At 41.9% G+C, this 20,762-nt stretch overlaps 4 protein-coding genes across 4 annotated transcripts in view; 3 read left to right on the top strand and 1 right to left on the bottom strand.

Annotated features, from left to right (window-relative positions):
- esn (espinas) overlaps positions 1 to 11,881 on the top strand; it is a 72,967-nt gene extending 61,086 nt beyond the window's left edge. The window contains exons 4-7 of the mRNA XM_064684233.1: positions 573 to 686; positions 2,047 to 2,175; positions 8,654 to 8,857; positions 9,206 to 11,881. Of these exons, the coding sequence (XP_064540303.1) occupies positions 573 to 686; positions 2,047 to 2,175; positions 8,654 to 8,857; positions 9,206 to 10,672 (1,914 nt within the window). The 3' untranslated portion in view covers positions 10,673 to 11,881. The remainder of the gene's footprint in view (positions 1 to 572; positions 687 to 2,046; positions 2,176 to 8,653; positions 8,858 to 9,205) is intronic.
- Positions 10,853 to 18,011, top strand: LOC135429771 (uncharacterized). The gene is made up of 3 exons (XM_064684235.1): positions 10,853 to 10,985; positions 17,277 to 17,594; positions 17,712 to 18,011. The coding sequence occupies exons 2-3, from the start codon at positions 17,295 to 17,297 to the stop codon at positions 17,862 to 17,864; spliced, it is 453 nt and encodes a 150-aa protein (XP_064540305.1). The 5' UTR covers positions 10,853 to 10,985; positions 17,277 to 17,294; the 3' UTR covers positions 17,865 to 18,011.
- LOC135429770 (cytochrome P450 9b2-like) lies at positions 11,869 to 13,722 on the bottom strand. Its single transcript, XM_064684234.1, has 4 exons — positions 13,446 to 13,722; positions 12,865 to 13,375; positions 12,167 to 12,803; positions 11,869 to 12,104 (listed from the first exon to the last, which is right to left on the bottom strand). The coding sequence occupies exons 1-4, from the start codon at positions 13,646 to 13,648 to the stop codon at positions 11,938 to 11,940; spliced, it is 1,518 nt and encodes a 505-aa protein (XP_064540304.1). The 5' UTR covers positions 13,649 to 13,722; the 3' UTR covers positions 11,869 to 11,937.
- A 348-nt stretch (positions 18,012 to 18,359) lies between the features above and the next one.
- LOC135429804 (uncharacterized) lies at positions 18,360 to 19,058 on the top strand. Its single transcript, XM_064684275.1, has 3 exons — positions 18,360 to 18,425; positions 18,491 to 18,808; positions 18,906 to 19,058. Exons 1-3 carry the CDS (start codon positions 18,360 to 18,362, stop codon positions 19,056 to 19,058), a joined length of 537 nt encoding a protein of 178 aa, XP_064540345.1.
- Positions 19,059 to 20,762: the final 1,704 nt, after the last annotated feature.

The raw sequence follows: 20,762 nt of genomic DNA, 5'->3' as shown, positions 1-20,762 counted from the left end.
TGGAAAATTATCGCTCTATCGAATGGCAATCGATGAAAAGCGAAAGCGTTTTGTAATTAAATCGCCTGCCCGCATTTGGCTGCAATTAGAGAGCCCGGTCAAGAGCTGGGGCCAAATCTGGCCCAAATGCTTACATAACAAGCTGGGAAAACAAAACAAAACTGAAAGAAAAACCAACTGCGAGAGTTGGCAGCTTTTCTGCCATTCATTCTGCTGGCGTCATGACTTTTTCGCGACATTTTCCACTTTCGCACGTTTCACATCAGTTTTTGTTGTTTTCGTGGCTTTTACTTTTGTTGTTTAATTTTTTGTCGATATTCGTGTGGCTAAAAAAAGCTGTGGGCGTGCATTGTTGTTGCTTTTAGCCAAGTTGGTGAAAGCGTTTTGTCACTCGACTTTGATTAATTCGTTATGACTGGTCCTTAATGAATTGTTTCCCACGAAATTAGTCGCCCAGCCAGTTGTACAATCGTTAAGCCAAAGTTTATGGCTAATACATAACTGCAGTGCTTAAGTTTTTTCTTATTTTATATCTGATGTTGTCTCTCTTTCTTCTAACTGCTCGTTAACAGGTTCGCTTGTACTTTAGCCAACTGCCGGACGACAAAGTGCCCTACGTCAACAGTCCCGGGGAGAAGTATCGCGTGAAACAATTGCTGCACCAGCTGCCGCCCCAAGATAACGAAGTGAGTATTAGCCAAAGCAGCCAAAATGGCCAAAAGGAGCAAAGGCAATGAAAGCACAGCTCATCAGAGAGTCTGCCAGCACAAGGGAGCACTCAATGGCACTGGCGACAAAAAAATAAAAAAACAAAAGAGCTCAAGCATCATAAAAATGCAGTTAATGCCAGCAACAGCATTGCCAACTTTTGAGAATTTCGAAAAGCAACAACCAAAATGACAGTAAATGAAAACAGAAGCGAATATATTAAGACACACATTGCCGAACACTTAATGCCCTTACTGTTGTCTAGGTTTATAGTAAGCTATGCTTCGACTCACTGAAGCTTGGGAATCGTAAATCAAAGAAACCCAAAGCCAAAACCTTACTGTTGTCTAGGCCTATAATAAGCTATGCGTTGGCTTACTGAAACTTAAGGATCGATAACAACTTGACCAATAGAAGAGGGTCACATCTTTTATATATGCTATAGTTAGTATTCCGATTTTGATTATATATATCCCACTTGTATACGATTTTAGTATATGCTAGTATATGCTGCTTGAAATAACCCTAAAGATTAACATTTATCTCATATAAAAATGTAGTTTTATATTGAAAATTCCTAGAAAAACTATAGATTTTTTTATACAACCATTGAAATTCAATTTAGCCAGGTCTCCAAAGGAAGCTGTATAATGCCATATAGTAGTCCGATTTCGATTATACACGTAGAATTATAGAGCACTCTAATTAAACCAAAGTATGTGCCGAATTTAATGGAAAATTTTTTTAAAGAAAAATAAACAATATTTTATACAGGAATTAAATTTATAACTGAGCTTTCCTAGGCTATATAATGTAGTAGATTGAAGATCAGGTTTGTTTAATCGATAGTAACTATATCAGCTATATTTTATAGCAGTCTGATTCAATAGGTTTCGATAAATCTGCTGTCTGCAATAAAAATAAGCATCTGTAGAAAGTTTCATAAATCTAGCCCAGCTCAGAGCTCAGTTCTGATGGACAGACAGAAGAGAAACAGAGATCAGCATTAGATATGCCTTTTGGATTGCACAATGTCAGTTTGCCAGGCGTTGCAAGTTCCCCAGCAGAGCTTCAACATCCCTTTGCAAGGGTATTTCAAAAGGAAAAGGCAAATAAATTTGTATAAAAATCAAGGCCACGCCCCCCACAGTCAGCGGCAGAGTGCGAGATTAAAAAAGTTGGCATTGCCTTTTTTGAGCTGCGCCCATAAGAGCGGGAGATTTTAATTAATATTTACAATGCAAGAAACTGGCTGCCACTCGCTGGCTGGCTACCAAAACCAATACCATTGCCATTGCCATTAACCATTAACCATGGTCATGCCCATGTCCATTCCAGGTGCGCTATTGCCACTCGCTGAGCGACGAGGAGCGCAAGGAGCTGCGCATCTTTTCGGCGCAGCGCAAGCGGGAGGCGCTCGGACGTGGCGCGGTGCGGCTGCTGTCCGACGAAAGGCCCTGCAAGGGGGTAAGTACTACCCTGTGTGTGTCCCACGACCCCTACTCAACTTAATTGTGAGCCAAGAAATTTGCATTTTATTATGAGCCCGAAGAAAAGGCGAGTTTCGATTTCATTTTTTGCCAGTGCCGGGCAAAGTTTTGCGCAAACTTTGACAGGACGCGCTCGGCTACCAAGGACTGCTTATGAATAATGGCCGGGTGTGAGTGGGGTTGGGTTGGGTTTTGCGAAAAAAATTGACAATGGCGCCTGCCAGAAACAATAAGCAAGGGAGAACGAGGGCTGCGACGGGGCGGGCGGGCGAGCACGGTTAACTTTCAAACGTCGCGACGTCGCAACTTGGCAGCGTCTCAAATAAAAGATGACAAAAAGATTTCATTAAGTACACTTTTAGCAAACGGCAAAGTGCTGCAACAACGGGCGAAAAACTGCAAATGAAAAACGTTGTTGCAAAAACAATTGCAGCAACTGCCATTGCAACAGCAATACAAAAGGGCCACAGCCAGCTCCGGACAACGGACTACGGACTACGGACTACAGACTACGGAACTCTACTGTGAACTAACCGAGTGCTGCAAGTTGATTTTTGTACCCTTTATTGGGCGAAAGGAGTTGTTAGAGGGTCGGTCTAAAATATGTGCAACAAGCAGAGGATATCTTTAATTTCTTGAGGCATTTTTATGCTTGAGCGACATCAAGGTAGAAATCTGGACAGGCATTTGTCTCTCTGTCTGTTCTAAGATATAAGCTCTAGAGCCTGATTCCTTGGTATGCAGGCTCTTATATGATAAATATAGCTAAAAATAATTAAAGCTCTGTAAAAACTAGCCAAGATCCCTAGTTATTGGGCGAAAAAGAATTGTATGAGCTTGTTTAAATAATGAGGTTTAATTTCTGGAATATAATTATAATTAGATATATGTTTGTATCTGCCTTTCCATGCAACCTTATGCCTATTAGCATTAGCAATGATTTATGATTTCATTAACAAGGCATCTGCTAGTCGAGCATTTGGGATTTTAGCCCAGTTGCCTTTGCTTTTTTGTCGAAAAGTGAATGTGCATATATAGAGAAAACTGCGCAACGCAGTGAAATGGCACTAAAGCACAATGCTAGTAGCATAAAATAGTCGCAATAGCAGTTGCAGTAGCAGTAGCAGTAGCAGTAGCAGTTGCAGCAGCAACAGCAGTAGGGAGGAGTAGAAGTTCCTTCCCCCCTCCCTTTAAACAAAAATTTGCATTGTTATTAGCTGACAGTTTGTGGAGTTTGAGTGCGAGTCTGTGCGTGGCGAGGCTAACCAACTGGCAAGTGAAGCTTCTATAGCTTCAAGTTGGCCTGTCTGCACGGCCACAATCATCCATATACCCGATCCATGGCTACCCACTGTCTGTCTGTCTGCCGCAGATAGTTTGGAGCTTGATTTTATTGTGTTCACATTCGCCACTCGTAAAACTTATTAAAAAGTTTATGCCGCATGCTGCCACGCAGCGCTGCGTGTCTTGTCTGGGCAACCGGTCGAGCTTGGGTCGACATGGGCATGCAGCCCGAGCATCCAGCATTTGTACGCTGCACTGGCTGCTGCCCCCCACTCCGCCTCTTTACAGTGCCTCTCGCTCGTCTGCTACGTGCGTGGGCGTTGCGGCTCGTCGGAGGTGTTGCCCCGGCATTAAAGTTGTGCCCAAGTTTTCACAGTGATTTTCTTTGGTTTTGGGTTTTTTGCGGAGAGACGACCAAATTGGCAGCCAAGTTGCATTTATTACGCCTCGCCACAACGACTTATAAGGCAGCAGGGGCAGCGCTCTGGCCAGGCCAGGCCGGGCCAAGACCAGGTCCAGGTCCAGGTTCAGAGTTCATTAGAGACAGCCGCGCAAACAGCGTGCGAAGTTTTCAATAAGTTTGTCCTCTCATGTTTAATGCCAAAGTGCAGTTACATATTTGATTTCATATGTTTTGATCAATGATGCCAAGGGCTTACCTCATAAGATACTTCAGTTATTTATGATGCCACTCACAAAGACTTTCAGAACTCTGCACATTATATTGCTCAAAGTTAGCCCAAGTTGGAGTGGGGCACGTTCCCAGCAGCTCGTTTGTTACTAAAAAGTTCAAGGAGATGTTTAACTATTTGAAAAAGAGGGAATGTTTATATTTATAGCAAGAATTTGATTAAGTTGTAGAATAGATTATGCTTCTATATACGTTGGTAAATACTGAACCATATGATAGACTCAGGGGAATATTTTCTAGGCACTTTTAACAATTAACTAAACAATATAAATATGGGCATTAATGTGTAAATAGGTCTAATAAATATAAGAGATATGTTGTAAACAATTTAAAAGTAACTCTTGCAAATTTGTCTAATAATGCTTGTGGTATTTACATAATTATTTTGGTTTGTGTTAAGCAATGAAAGAAATAGATAGAAAGAAAACTCACTCATATGTAGAAATTTGTTGCGCTAAGCCACAGGCAGGCGGCAGTGGTTAATCTTAAGCCAGCAGCATATGTTATAAAAGAGCATAGCTCGAGTAAATTAAGTCCGATTATTGAATGATATACATTTTTAGACTTGTGGGGATCTGAGCTGCAAATGTTGGCATATTTTTGTTAAAAATGTCAAAGCGTAACAATACAAATTTGATCAACATGAACTTAAAGGGGAATACAGATCCTACTTCAAATCATACTTCAGATGAGTTTCCATGTTTTAAAGAATTTAAAGCTTATTGTTCTAAATTTAAAACTTGATGAACAATTTTGTAGGTAGTGGGCGTGGCTGCGCCTTGAACTATTTGAGCTAGTCCTTCTCTAGAATAGTATTTATCCAAGTTAAAGCAGCTGAGCAGCATTCAATTGCCCGATCAAGTTCAACTGGTAGGTGGAATGCCTTATTAATGAAATCTGATAAGTCAAGTCAGATTTGATGTTCATGAGCAAAACTGACGAGCCGGAGCCCGCTCCTCGGACTTGGCCCTTGTGCTACTTAAAATTCACAAACCATAACTGAGACCTGCTAAACGAAGGTTAAAATGCGAACAAAGCGAATGCCGCCCACTGAATCAGATCTGTGGGGGGAGGCAGGAGGAGGAGGAGGAGGAGGAGGAGGAGGAGGAGGGAGCGAGCGTGAACAGCCAAGCAGAAATTATGCTTAAAGGAAATTTATGAAAACGCTCAATGAGCCTGAATGATGCCCGGTTCTCCTTTGCTGCTGCTGCTGCTGCTGCCAAAAACCACTCAAATTCACTCAAGCGTAAATGAGTCGCATGGCCAGAGGAACGTGCGTCAAAGTCAGAGTTAGTCGGAGACAGAGACAGATCCACAGCTCGTAATGATTTGGCCAGCTCAGATTTTCCACACGAACAACAATGGAGTCAGCTGAACTGACAGTTGGCGCTGGAGCTGGGGCTGGGGCTGAGCGGATGTGACAGCAGAACTTGACAAGGATGTGACACTAAAGGTCGTCCTGGCAACGATGGAATACAAAATAATTATTAAGTAAAGCCATGGCATATACTTTTGCACAAAACTGTCGAGGGGTGAAAGCAGCAAAAAGTTGGCGCAACATAAAAAAAAATGGAAGGTATCTGAAAATCCCGCTGCCTGCTGCCTGTTAAGCAAAAAGTTTATGTACTGAAAAGGGCACGATAACGAGCGTCATTAATAATTTGAAGGCACTGTGCAACCAGCGAGAGAACCAGAGAGAGAGAGAGAGAGGGGGAGAGTGAGAGAGAGATGGGGAGTTATGGGCTTAGGTATTGGGGGTTGGGCAACGGCTGGGCAGGAAATTGTCTTGCTTGTCTGCTGGCAAGTTTGTCGGGCGCAGCGCCAAAATTTGGATTAGGGCGGACGACACGAAACGGGTTAGCCAGGTCAGGTGGCGCCTCCGCGTGGCGGCAGCCAGCGTCAATTTGTCAATAGCATAATTGTCTGCACTGCAGCAGAGTCCGGGTATCAGGGTTCAGCAACTGCAACATGCGACTGGGATTAATTGGATTGATAAGATAAATGAACAGCGATTGCTGTTAAACACATGACATTTGCCAAAATCACCAGCAGCAACGGGAGCAGCAGCGGGAGCAGACCTGAAAAATGTCCTTTTAAGTGGACTCCAGGCCAAAAAGAAACTTTTATACTTTTGCAATTTAGTCACCACAGAAACTACTTAGAGCTTTTCCGGCACAACTTCAAGTCTGAACCACAACAAAGTGCTGGCCAAAAAAAAATAAGGAAGTAAGCAGCAGCAAGTCCTGACCGCAACAGGATGCGCAGCAGCTACAAAAATACATCATTAGCGCCTGACACAAAGTCTCTCTCTCTCTCCCTTTCTCTCGGCCTGCTGCAGAGCCTAATTAAAGTGCGTGGTGGCTGCTTCTTTTTGTTTTTTTTTTTAGAAGTTGGTAACAATTAACGACGCATGCAGCGGGCCAAGCTGGTAGCTACTTAAGCAAGACTATGGAAATTATCAGCCCTGTGCGGGCGCTAGGTACTGGCTGTCAATGTTTAATGGCTTGCAAAAGTAAATGTTGATTGCAGGGGGGGCCCACTGTGTGGCAACCGACTGAGGTTTAATAGCCTGGAAAGTTAAGAAGCTGCAGGAAGCGAGGTCCTTGCAACGTCTTGTGGCTTTTGTGGCGCTGCCGGGTAATTTGCGTGCGCGAACTGAAGACACGGTAGCTGGGTTGGGGGGGAGGAACAGAATCAGGAAACACTGAAAGCTGAAACGAAAATGGCGCAAATTGGCGTCGGCTTTGTCAGGGCTAAGGGGCTGAGGGCTGACAAAAAGGTTTGGAGGAGGGGAGACCTTAGGGCTGCCCACAAATGGCAGCCTTTTTGCGTCGCATGTGCTCTCAACTTTTTGGGGCCTCCCCCAAAAATGGCATTCATAAATCAGAGCAATTGCGTTAATTGCTTTGCATGCACATAAAATGTTGCAAAGTTGTGACTTCCTTGGCAAGGTTATAGGAAATGGGGCAAAATAGATTTCCTAGAAAAGTTAGAAAAGCTTGAGTACACGGAAGTTTGCCCAAACCCTATTAGAACTTTTGCTATATACACAAATAAGTTATAATAGATTTCCTTCTACGTGATATATGAATGTCATATATTAATGTGTTCTAAATAAAATAGGTATTTTGAAGTTTTTTTAGGATAAACAGCTGGTGTGGTATAGCTAAATGTGCCATATTCAGGAGTTTCTTCCGGTTTCTTCTAATGTGAGTGTGGTGCAGCTATATTTAAGAGGTTACAGAGACTTGAACATAAATTTGCTTCTATCTGATTTCTAAATACTATAAAGTTTCAGAAGTTTCCTTTAGAATGTCCTGGATTCGATTTTCTTATACGTTCGAGTAAAATAAAAGTAACTTTCATACCATAGGAATTCCGGGTAATCTTCCAGTGGAGCAGACCTTTTTTGCGTCCAGGATGACAGCATGGTGCAGCTATATCTAATATAGCTATATTCTTATACATATAGAATAATTTTATTTATGGAATACATTTTCTTATATTAGCTGCTGGCTATAGCAGAAATTCAGTAGTATCTTCCAGTAGGACATGCTGTGAGATGTGACAGGTCAGCTTGTTTTCAGATATTTAGCAGCTTGCCGCAGGCTCAAAGCTGTCAAAGCTGCATGTCCTACTGGAAGATACTTTCAGAAGATACGTACCTATTAATGGATAAGCTTCATCTAAACTCCCTGCTATGCTCTGTGTCTGCTCCGCAATTCCATAATAGCTCCTCCTAATCGCCTTAGAGCATATGTTCTCTGTTTTTCTTCGATTCCTAGCAACTGTTTTAACCACATAAACGCCTAGAGTTCCTCGGGCAAACCAAACACAAAGACATTAGCTCGCCTGACCCTATTTAGGTGCCTCGCTCTACGTAAATGAGTTCATTATGCGAATGGCTACAGCTTTAACGAGTTGAGGTTGAGTCATTAAAAGCTGCGCTTCCGTTCGGGCTCCGTGACAACCAGCTTCGACTCCTACTCCAATTCCGACTCCAACTTCGACTCCTACTCCTACTCCTCCTCCTCCTCCGATTGCGACAGCGACACCGACACCAGCATTTTCCTTGCGGCCTTTTCTCGTGTTTCGTGTTTTTCCAACAGTTTAAAGTCTCCCGGTTTTTCCGCTCGCTCTCTGGGGAGCACTTGGGCGTTGAGGCCGCGCACATGGCCGGCAGCTATTTTTGCATGATTTCCGTTGTGAAAAAAACAGCAAAACCGCAAAGTTAGGAGCTGGGCGGAGGGTTCGCTTTCTGTTCGGCTGTAGCCTTGTTGTCCTCGCTCGGGGGGCTTAAGCGTTTTATTACCGTTATTTAGCATTTATAGTCGCTTAAATATTTTCGCCCAGCCAAAAGCAGACGCTGCAGATTTCTATCGCCACGCTGTCTCCCACAGCACAAGCTGAGCATATTTCTGTTATTTATACACGGTTTACCCTTACTCATTTGCCTTCTTCTTCTTTCATTTTTGGACAGTGCGAGGAGCAGCTCTCCGGCGGTGACATTGTGGTCTTCGCCCAACGTTTGGGCGCCCAGTTGTGCTGGCATCCCGGCTGCTTTGTGTGCAGCGTATGCAAGGAGCTGCTCATGGACTTGATATACTTTCAGCGCGATGGCAATCTCTACTGTGGCCGCCATCATGCCGAGACACAGAAGCCGCGCTGCTCCGCTTGCGATGAGGTGAGTACAAGAAACAACTACAAAGTTCACAAACTAATTAATGAACTAGTTCAATTGGGTATTTAATTAGTTAACTTTTTGAGAAGTTAAATTAAACAATAATTTCTTTTACCAAATGTTTTCCTCCATTCCACATCTTGTGGAATATTCTATGTATATAAAATGTTATTGGTTGCAATCAGTTGGTTCCGAAAAAAGAATACATAGAGAGGAGAGATTTAAATGTATCGATATACATATTTTAAATAAGTGTTGAGTAACGCTCAATTAGCTTTAAAGAATTCTTGTATGCTCCTTATTTTCGCACCTTAACAAACTGCAATCTTTCTTGCTCTCTCACCTCTACAGATCATCTTCTCGGATGAGTGCACGGAGGCCGAAGGTCGCACCTGGCACATGAAACACTTCGCCTGCCAGGAGTGCGAGCATCAGCTGGGCGGCCAGCGATACATTATGCGCGAGGGCAAGCCGTATTGCCTGGGCTGCTTTGACACCATGTTCGCCGAGTACTGTGATTACTGCGGCGAGGTCATTGGCGTCGATCAGGGCCAGATGAGCCACGACGGGCAGCACTGGCATGCCACGGATCAGTGCTTCTCGTGCTGCACCTGCCGCTGCTCGCTGCTGGGACGTCCGTTTCTGCCGCGCCGCGGCACCATCTACTGCTCAATTGCGTGCAGCAAGGGTGAGCCGCCGACGCCGTCGGACACGAGCTCTGGCCCACAGTTGCGGCCCACGCATCGCGCCTCCACTTCCAGTCAAATAGCACGGTCGCCGCGCCGCACAGCCGAGTCGACGGGGCGTGGCAAGAGCAGCGGGGGCGGCAGTCATGGACATGCGGGCAAGAGCGCAGGCAGCGCGGGCGATCTGCTGGAGCGGCAGGAGCGCAAGCGCATGGAGGCGGTAGGCGTGGCCGATCTGCTGCTGGGCGGCTGTGTGCCCGGCATGCCACGACCCGCCCATCCGCCGCCCATAGACCTGACCGAGCTGGGCATCAGCCTGGACAACATCTGTGCCGGCGACAAGTCCATCTTTGGCGACACGCAATTGACCTCCTCCATGCCGGACATGCTGCTGTCCAAGGCGGAGGATTCGCACAGCTATCAGAGCATAGACAAGATCAATCTGAACTCGCCCAGTAACTCGGACATGACGCAAAGCACCCAGGAGCTGGGCAACGAACTGGAGCTGGACAATGAGTCTGTGCGCGAGCTGGAGCTGCCGCACGATGGCTACGAGCAGCTCTTTGCCGCCAAGCAGCGCAGCAATCTGGACGAGAAGGAGGAGCAGCAGCTGCAGCAGCATCAGCATCAACTGGACAATCGACCGCCACTGAAGGAGGTGCGCTTCCACAGCGTGCAGGACACCATGTCGCGCTCCAAGAGCTACACGGATAACTCGAATGCGCGACGTCGTCGCCGGCGCCGCAATCAATCGCGCAGCTCCTCCGAGATGCAGATCAATCAGACGAATCTGCGACTGCACAATGCCCAGACGCAGGCGGGCGGCGGCGCACTGAATCTGCTAAACAATCTGGACAATTGCGATGTGGCCAGCATCTGTTCCACATGCTCCTCCAGCTCCTCCAGCGACATGGACGACTACGTTTACCGGCTGCCAGCGCGCAAGCACTACGGCGGCGTGCGTGTCGCCTATGTGCCCAATGATGCACTCGCCTACGAGCGCAAGAAGAAGCTGGCCCAGGCGGGCGATGCCAACGCTCTGGGCAACTCCTCCGCTGGCAGCTGCTTGGGCGGCGCCCAGTCGAGCTTGCCGGCGATCATGCACGAGAGCAAGAATTGCACGATATCATGACCACCTCCAATGCTGCCGCCGCCGCCGCTGAATCTCAGCAGCTATTATATACTGGACACAATATTGGAGGAGCAGAGCCTCAGTCTGTTGCCCGAAAAGAAACCCGGCTGCCTGAGGCGCGTCTGGAACTTCTTTGGCCTGGGCAAGCCGCGTCCAGGCAATGCACAGCGTCTGTATAGCGTTTAAACCCGCATATCGGGGCTTTTGTAAATGGACATATCGATAAATACCATATAATAATATGCAAAAAATAATACACCATATATTAACTAAGGATTGGTGGACACATTTAGATAAGCTGTAAAGTGAGCTGGTAAGAAAAACACACACATTTTCTTTTCCTTTATTCTTCTTCTTGTATATTACATTTATCTCTGCTATCCAACACATACAACACGTATTATTTCACATACTTCAGCTCACAAAGTATTCCAAACTACATACATATAGTATATACATATAGGGTACATAATGGAGCTGATGAGAGATTCCCTCCCCCCCCCCCTCTCTCTCTCTCGCTCTGTTTTTTATCTACAACTTTGTACAAAGCTAAAAAGTATATCAAGCATTTACACACATATTATAGGTATATACTTCCATTTATTATAGTATATAGATAAGTCGAAGCTAAGATTCTGCCAGAAACAAAAGATAGTGAAATAAAACGCAATCAACGAACAATAAACTGTTAAATAAAGCAACTGCCAACAAAAGAATTTTTAAATAAAATCATTAATAGAAAAACAAAACAGCGAAAGAAGAGCGAAAGTTTTCGCCTAGCAAATGTGCAATAACTAAAGTTATAAAACAAAACTCCCCCCGCTCCGAAACTCTATATACAAAACTCTTTGCACGCATATATATGTATATATATGAATATATATCTAGATATATGTTTGTCTAACTATATGCAAATTGGTTTTCATTCAGTTAAAGGCGAAAATTCTTTTGTTTTATGCAATGTTTCAGCTTTCGCCGCCGCGCGAAAGTGAAAAAGTTACATAAAAGAATGGAATTTTAGTGTTCAGAATTAGTTGCGAAAGTTTTGTGTAATAATAAAAGACAGCGAAATTTATTGCGCCAAGCAAACGAAAGAGGGTAAAGTTAAAAGTTATATGGAACGCATACATATGAGTATTTTAAGTATTTGTTAAGTGTATCATTAAAGTCAGTGTATATGGAAACATAATCAAAAGTAATATATATATATAATATACATATGTGTATTTTATCGAACAACAATCTGTGTGAGCTTTTTAATTCCTTCACTTGCGCGGCACCAAATGCACCCAGTAGCCGCTCTGTGGTGTCAGCTGGAAGCCGCGGGAATCGCTCAACAGATCCTTGACCGTCTTGGGCGAGCGCTCGATTCTGTACTTGAGCATCAGGTTGTATAACATGGCCTTGGCCTGCATCAGAGCATAGCGATTGCCTGCGTGGAATCAAAATAACATTAAATAAATAAACAGTAAAAGGTTTGCTTTTCCCACTCACCTATGCAATTGCGGGGACCCGCACCGAAGGGCAGATACGTGTAGGGCACGATTTGATCCTTGTTCTCGTCGCTGAAACGTTCCGGTTTGAATGCGTGCGGTTCGGGGAAATAGTTATCGTCCAGATGCAGACCCACAATGGGTATATTGATGCGATCGCCCACCTTAAACTCGAACAGCTTTGAGCCGTCGTCATCGTAGAGCGTATAATCCTTGGAGCACTGGCGATCTGTGGCAGCGGCCAGCGTCCATTTCCTCAGGGATTCAGAGACAACCATATCCATGTATTTCATCTTGGTGACGGCATCGTAGCTAAGCTGCTCGCCCTTCAGCGAATCGTGCGTCTCCTTGACCTCCTCGTAGAGGCGTTGCTGTATCTCCGGATTCTGCAGCAGTTCGTAGGCTGTGGTGCAAATGAGGCTGGCATTGTTCTCGAATGCCGCAAAGAAGAAGATGAAACACTGGGCCACCAGCTCATCGTCGGTCCAGTTCTCCGTTGCGTCCTTCTTGGCCTCCATCAGCAGCTGAATCATGTCAGGTCGCACAATGTTGTGCTCCTCGCGATACTTCATGGCGTCCACAACAAGGCGTATGAAAAAGTCCGTCTTCTCCGAGTCAAAGATCTTGAAGCCCAGCAGCTGCAGTAGGAATATGCATATATATAGAGGAGCTTTCAATAAATCTCCGTTGTGAACCCACCTTGAAGAGCCAGGGCAGCGTGGTGGACAGCATAAATTTGTACAAAGCCTTGCCGCGAAAGAAGGCCACCGCTTGGCCAATCTGGAAGAACTCGTTGTTCGGCGTCTTGTACGAGCTAACCTTTAGACCGAAGGCCGTGGTGGCAATCAAATCATTTGACAGCCGATTGCACACCTCCTTCAGTTCCAGCTCAAAGCCCTCACCCGGCTTGACAGCTGTCTCGGCCATCTTGTCCAGATGCTCCATGCACTCGGCAAAGCTATCGTTCATCAGGCCGAACATGCTGCGCATCTTGGCCGCGGTGAAGACGGGTGTGAGGGTGTTTCGCATATGCTTCCAGCGCTGATCCTTCATTACGCTCAGCATATCGTTGACCAGACGCTCCTCGGTGGTAAAGAACAGCTGGTGATTGGGAAAGTGATCAAAATCCTTGACAGTTATCTTCTTAATCAACTCCGGATCGTTCACTTGAATCATGGGCGTGCGAAAATTAAAGAAGCCCACCAATTTGCTGCAATATCAAAGTACTCTATCATTGGGGGAATACTTGGGATAACCCGAGAGTCCGGCCGATTACTCACTGTTGTCGGGTGCGTGAATAGAACTCGGAGACCAGTTTCTGAAACGAGGCCTTGTTCAACACGACATCTGCATTATTGCCGAGAATTGGCCACGGTTTCTCAAAGGGCAGGCCACGGTCCGCAAACTCATTCTGCCTGGCTGTGGCCCACTTGTAAACGTAGAGCAATAGCCCCACCAGGGCCACCAAAAAAATTAGAACCATTTTCGATTACAAAACTCAATTGAACTTGACCTTGACAAAAGCGCACAGAACGCTTCTTACACAATGCTCAACTGGAACTAATTTCCCGCTACCGAGCGATCGGGCTTTTATATGTCGGCTCTCTTTTTGGTGTCCATATATGGTATGTACTCTATGCAATTGCCGATAGATAAAAGTTGTTGTGATAATGTGCGCCGCTCAAGCGAAATACAAAAATAATAAAATAAGAGTCGGAAATAAACACGTTCAGAATATATACTCACCGGCTAACTGCGCTCTCTAAGTAGTACAGCCCGTGTGACATGCTCTGGGCGAGAGTTTTTGACTGACTGATACCCTGTACGAAGTGCTGAAAGTATCGCATAATTGAATAATCATTGTATATGCCCTTTAACTAAATCTAATGGTTGTCTTTGGTTAATTTGCATTTTAAATTAGTTTGATTTTAAGCAAAAAGTACGTATCTTCTATTTTCATTATTTATTAATTTTATTTATTATTACTATAATGTGAGCAGCTGATTTTGTAATATTTTTTTCAATTAGTTTGAATGAAATAATTATCAGAATTATATATAATTAATTATAATTATTCAGAATTAAATACAGAGTAAACCGAACTGAGAAGCATTTCCGAGAACTAATTTCTATATACGAAATACCCCCTGAAAAGCTGAATAATTGATAAGAATATTGTGAAAAAGGCCAGATAACAACAATATCGCTATAAGCTACTTTAAGCGTAATCAAAATACTTAACTTTATAGTATTTATTTATCGCATATATAACAAATATTCCATTATAATCTGATAGTTATCAGAGCTAATTGTCAGAGATATACCATAGAGAGCGATGCAGAGGCTGAAAGAGAGTGACAGAGGGAGGGAGAGAGAGAGAGAGAGTATGAGAGATATAGATATTTAGCGCTCTCTTTTATCATTGCATTATACTTGTAGACCACTTGAATTTATATATATGTATCTATTTGTTGATATGGCCTACGGCTGATGCAATGCACAACGAGCTTTTTAAATAAAGGTGCTTGACTGGGGGTTTATTAGAGAAAATTTTACGACTGTGTTTGATAAGCATTTGATTTGATAGAAAGGGAATGATAACCTATTGATAAAGCGCCTCTTTTTATTGAGTGGCAGACAAAAGGCGAAGTATGCTAGACTTATAGATGACCTGGAGTGCAGTAGAAGCAAGCTATGGACATAAAAAAAACGATTAGTTTTATTATATATATATATATATATAGAGAAAACTGAACTGAATTTATCATATAGGACATTTCATCAGCCTTTATGTGCAACGCTTCCCCAACTTTATACTTCCCGCTCTAACAATTACAGGGTATACATATAACGCAAGTTGAACAGAGTTAATTGAAATAATAAAACATACATTGTTTATACTAGATTTAAAAGTGCAATGATCTTGGCGAGCTGTCAACTTGATAAATTGATAAATTGATCATTTTCTTGATACAAAGTGGAGAGCCAAGCTGGCGCTTATGCAAGCTCTGAGAACCTCAAATATTAGAGACATAAAACTATGACATAAACTTGTGATGACTGGAAAAAGAAGACAAACAAAACAATGAAACAAGTTGCGAAGAAACCGCTTTGTTTACGTTTACGGTTTGAATATTTTAGCATATTGACCGATACTTGGGCTAACTTTGACTGCGACTCTGACTCAGGTTCAAAATACAGCACACAAAGTTAGAGGCAAACAGTTAAACAGCAAATTAGCCGCGAGCGTTATAACAAAATGCCTGTAATTAAATATTTAGTCAGTTTGTTTAGCTGCAGAGACGAACGGATGGATGGATGGATGGATGGATGGATGGATGGGTAGACTGGCTGACTGGTTAGTTGGTTGGCTTGTTTGATTGCCAGACTGTGACTGGCACTTTTCGAGTTTAGAAATTTGCAAACTGTTTGTCATATGTTGTGTGTGAGAGAGTAGAAACATACATCCAGAGAATAAACGAGTGAGTTTAATAACAAACTCAGGGGTTGAATAGAAGCAGACTATAAATATATTACACGGAAAAAATGAGAAAGTCTAAATGGAAATGTTCAGAACATTTTAAATGTGAGCTCTTACTCAAGTTTATCAATTATTCAGGTGATGCTCAGGGCTCGAATTCATGGTAAATACTGCTTAATAATACAGATATGATTTCTCCTCATATACCAATTATATTAATATATATTATACTAGCGGGTATACCCCGGCCTTGTCCGTGGAACGTTTAAAATAAATTCTCTCAAAGATTTTTAAAAATGAGTTTGAAACCGATCAAACGATAAGCCAATTCACTACTTTACGTGCGAAATTTGCAATTGTACTATTTATACAAGAATTATGACCCAGAAAAATGTTGCCAGATTTAGATGCAAAACTGATCTAGAGGCCAAACCGTGAACAAACAGCCAAACCTTACAAAAATCGGTTGAGTTTTGACCGAGTTACGGGAGTTTGAAAATGCGACCTGTGTCTATTGAGGATATTTGAGGATACCATTTTTACTTGATTTTGGACCAAAAATAATGTTGTCAGACTTTAATGCCAAATTGATCTGGAGGCCAAATCATTAAGAAAAAGCCAAACCTTATGAAAATCGGTTGAGTTTTGACCGAGTTATGGGGCTGGGAAATTTTGGTCTATGTCTATATAGGTTACTTGAGGGTACTATTTTGACTTGATTTTGGACCAAAAATAATGTTGTCAGACTTTGATGCCAAATTGATCTGGAGGCAAAACCATTAAGAAAAACCCAAACCCTATGAAAATCGGTTGAGTTTTGACCGAGTTATGGGGGTGGGAAATTTTGATCTATGTGTCTATAGGATATTTGAGGGTATATTTGAGGGTACCATTTTCACTTGATTTTGGACCAAAAATAATGTTGTCAGACTTTGATGCCAAATTGATCTGGAGGCCAAACCATTAGGATAAAGCCAAACCTTATGAAAATCGGTTGAGTTTTAACCGAGTTATGGGGGTGTGAAATTTGGATCTATGTCTTTATAAGATATTTGAGTGTTCCCTTTTTACATGAATTTTGACCAAGAAAGTGTTGCCAGATGTAGATGTCAAATTGATCTAAATGAGTTTGGAACCGATCGGATGGTAAACAAAAAAGTTTCATACCTACTAACGTTTTTCGCGATTTTTCCTCATATGCGGGTGGAATTTTCCCCAATTCCTAGATCTTACGGTTTGTGCTGTGTATTGATCAGTCAGTCAGTCAGTCATTCCGTCAGTCAGTCAGTCGAACAGTCTTATATGTAGAGATTATTATGACCAAGTTATTCAAGCAAAAAGAGGCTTTTAGCCTTTTTGTAATAAATATATGACAATAATTAAGCACTTTTAAATGCAAAGATAATTATTAAATGTATTCAGGCCATAAGTGCACTTAATATAATCCATTTAATGGCAATGCGCAAAAGTATTAAAAAACCATTCGAATTGTCGTATTGTCAACATGCGCAACATTTTAATATTTTACGGAATATTGCATCTTTGGCTAGCCCTAAAACTGAGCTACAATGTGTGTGTGAATTGGTCAGTAGCTGACCATATTTAAAGCTAATAACAGCCTCTCCCACAGGAAGCTCTCGAGTTCAAGATGACGAATGCGGTTTGCGAGAGCCACAACAAATCGTGGTTTGTCATACACAAATGTCGCCTGCGAGCAGTTAATCGGGATAAAACAACTTTGAACATTAATGGAACTGTCCTGCATCCTGCCTACGATATTTTGGTTAAGGCGCAAATATTAAAGAAAGCAAATGGCTATAAGCCATGGCTCTACAATATGAACATCGATGTTTGCCGTTTCCTGAGGAAACCCTACAACCCCGTTGCAATAGTTATTTTTAAAATGTTCAAAGAGTTTAGCAACTTTAACCATACATGTCCCTATATGGTAAGTATAACAGTTGGACTATAAGCTAGCTGTAAGAAATGTATCCGATTGGGCCAGGGTATATTCATACAGGGTATATTCCCCCCTTTCTATGATTCAAATTTCTCTTTCGAAAAGGGCCCACAAATCGTTGATGGATTTTATCTCAGATGGAACACTTTGCCAAATTTTTTGCCAACAGGAGAATATCAATTGGCTATGACCTGGTATTTTGATAAGAGACCACAATTTGTGTCGAACATCTACTTTAACTTCAAGGAGGATTTGTGAGAGTATCTATAAATAAAGCAACACGAAAATCTACAGCAACATCTGGTGAGCCTTGCATTATTTTCATTTCAAATCGATACAAAAATATATTCTTTAAGCTAATTACGTTAATTGAACCTTTTTAAACGGAATCAATTAGTTGACGTGTCGAAGCAGAAAGCCCGTTTAATATAATGTATAATGTATTTATAACAGACATTTATTATGACATATTATATAAAAAAATCTTTGCTGGATTTATATTCTCCGGTCCCTTTGGGCAGGTCAGAGATCTTGCCTTTACGAGTTGTTTGACAGCGTATTCGCTGGGATCCTTTAGGATTAAACCGAATTATGGCAATATTTTTAAAAAGCCCAAGCCGAAAGCTTAGATTCGAACAATCCGATAGTGCTCATTCCATTATGTGTGCATTGAAGCGAAATTTTGCTGCGAATATACAAATTTCGTATGCATAAAAGTATTTAGTGCCGAAAAGTCATCCGAGAATCATCGCCATGCGCATCGCTCACATTGTTTGGGGAATATTTCAAATTGGGGTAATCCTCAAGCTGAGCTACAATGTAGGTTAGCTTCAAGTTAAATTATAAATTGTTAAAAAAATGTGTTTGAACAAAACATTCAACAGGAAGCTCATGAATTTAAGTGGACCAATTTGGTTTGCGAGAGCCTCAACAAATCGTGGGTTGTTATACACAATTGTCGCCTGCGAGCAGTTAATCGGAATAAAACAACTTTAATTCTAAATGGAACTATCCTGCATCCTGCCAACGATATTTTAGCCAAAGTGCAACTTTTAAAGAAAGAGAATGGATATAAGCCATGGCTCTACAGTGTGAACATCGATGTTTGCCGTTTCATGAAGAAACCCTACAATCCAGTTGCAATACTTATGTTCAAAATGTTTAAAGAGTTTACCAACATCAACCACGCATGTCCCTTTATAGTAAGTATAAGGTTAGCTGTGAGATATGTTCCGATATTTTGTCGGAATTCCATCCAGAACACAGTCAACCAAAATTTTCCCCTTCTTTTTTAAAAAGGGCCCACAAATTGTGAATGGAGCTTATCTCAATTTGAAGTTTTTGCCAAATCTCTTGCCATCAGGAGACTATCAAGTGGCTACAAACTGGTATTTTGATAAGAGGCCACAATTTCAAACAAAAGTCTACTTCACCTTCAAGGAGGATTTGTAAGAATTTTACCAAATAAAACAAACAGAAACATCAGGCAAAGCTTATGCCAAATTATATAAATCGATTAAAAAATAACTTATTTTGACTAATTACGATAATTAAACATTCCTAAGCGCAAATAATTAGTTGAAGTGAGCTAAATGTAATATACCTATAACAATCAATGGCTTTATCTAAACTAAATAAGTTCCGCTCTTGGATCATTCGGCATTTGCGAACTCGTGAAAGTCCGCGGAACGAAATCAAGCCATTTTTGTCAAATTTTATGGCAATGGAGTTATAAGCTGTAAAGGAAATCTTCTTTTTAGAAGAATGGCTCAATCTCAGGTTTAGGCACGCAGATTGTCCTTTGGTGCGTCACAAGCACATGAACGAACTGTATCGATTGCCATTGAAGGATATGCAGATCATCTAAGAATCAGAACCTTTTTGTCTAAATCATATCGGTATATAGGACAAAATACTTGTTATCTCAGAAACTCGAATATGGGTCCGTTTGGGCAGGTGAAAGCTCTTGCCCTGACGAGTTGGCTGGCAGCTCATTCACTTATTCCTAAAAATTAAACCGATATACGGGGTTTTCAATGTATTTAAAAAGCCCAAGCCGAAAGCTTAGATTCGAACAATCCGATAATGTTCATTCCATTATGTGTGCATTGAAGCGGAAATTGCTGCGAATATACAAATTTCATATGCATAAAAGTATTAAGTGTCTGAGTGCCATCCGAGACTCGTCGCCATGCGCATCGCCCTCATTGTTTGGGGAATATTTCAAGTTTGGGTAATTCTCAAGCCCAGTTACAATGTAGGTTAGCTTCAAGTTAAATTTGGAAGCACTAAAATAATGTGATTGAACAAAACTTTCAACAGGAAGCCCTCGAATTTAAGTGGACAAATATGGTTTGCGAGAGCTTCAACAAATCGTGGGTTGTCATACACAATTGTCGCCTGCGAGCAGTTAATCGGAATAAAACAACCTTAATTCTAAATGGAACTATCCTGCATCCTGCCAACGATATTTTAGCTAAAGTGCAACTTTTAAAGAAAGAGAATGGATATAAGCCATGGCTCTACAGTGTGAACATCAATGTTTGTCGTTTCTTGAAGAAACCCTACAATCCAGTTGCAATACTTATGTTCAAAATGTTTAAAGAGTTTACCACCATCAACCACGCGTGTCCCTTTATGGTAAGTATAAGGTTAGCTGTGAGATATGTTCCGATATTTTGTCTGAATTCCAACTAGAGCAAAGTCAACCAAAATTGTACCTTTCTTTTTTAAAAAGGGCCCACAAATTGTGGATGGAGCTTATCTCAATTTGAAGATTTTACCTAATCAGATGCCAACAGGAGACTATCAAGTGGCTACAAACTGGTATTTTGATAAGAGGCCACAATTTCAAACAAAAGTCTACTTCACCTTCAAGGAGGACCTGTAAACATTTTACCAAATAAAATAAACATTTATGAATATAGAACCACAAAAACATATACTAAAACCAAATGATATTAACGATACAAAAATAAATTAATAAAGATAAATAAACATTTTTTAACGAGAAAAATTAGTTGATGTGTTGAAGCGGAAAAAACGTTTAATATAATGAATGAACAGATAAATATTAGGACATATTATATATAAATACTAGCGGGTATAACCCGGCCTTGCCCGTGGCACGTATGTTATAAAATCAAAAAAGCTTTG

The sequence above is a fragment of the Drosophila montana genome, unplaced genomic scaffold, assembly GCF_035044405.1.
Source record: "Drosophila montana isolate Dmon_TW-CO22-7 unplaced genomic scaffold, ASM3504440v1 contig_2716_1, whole genome shotgun sequence".
Lineage (NCBI taxonomy): Eukaryota > Metazoa > Arthropoda > Insecta > Diptera > Drosophilidae > Drosophila > Drosophila montana.
The sequence above is the reverse complement of the archived record's forward strand: the minus strand, read 5'-3'. Positions and strand labels throughout refer to the sequence as shown.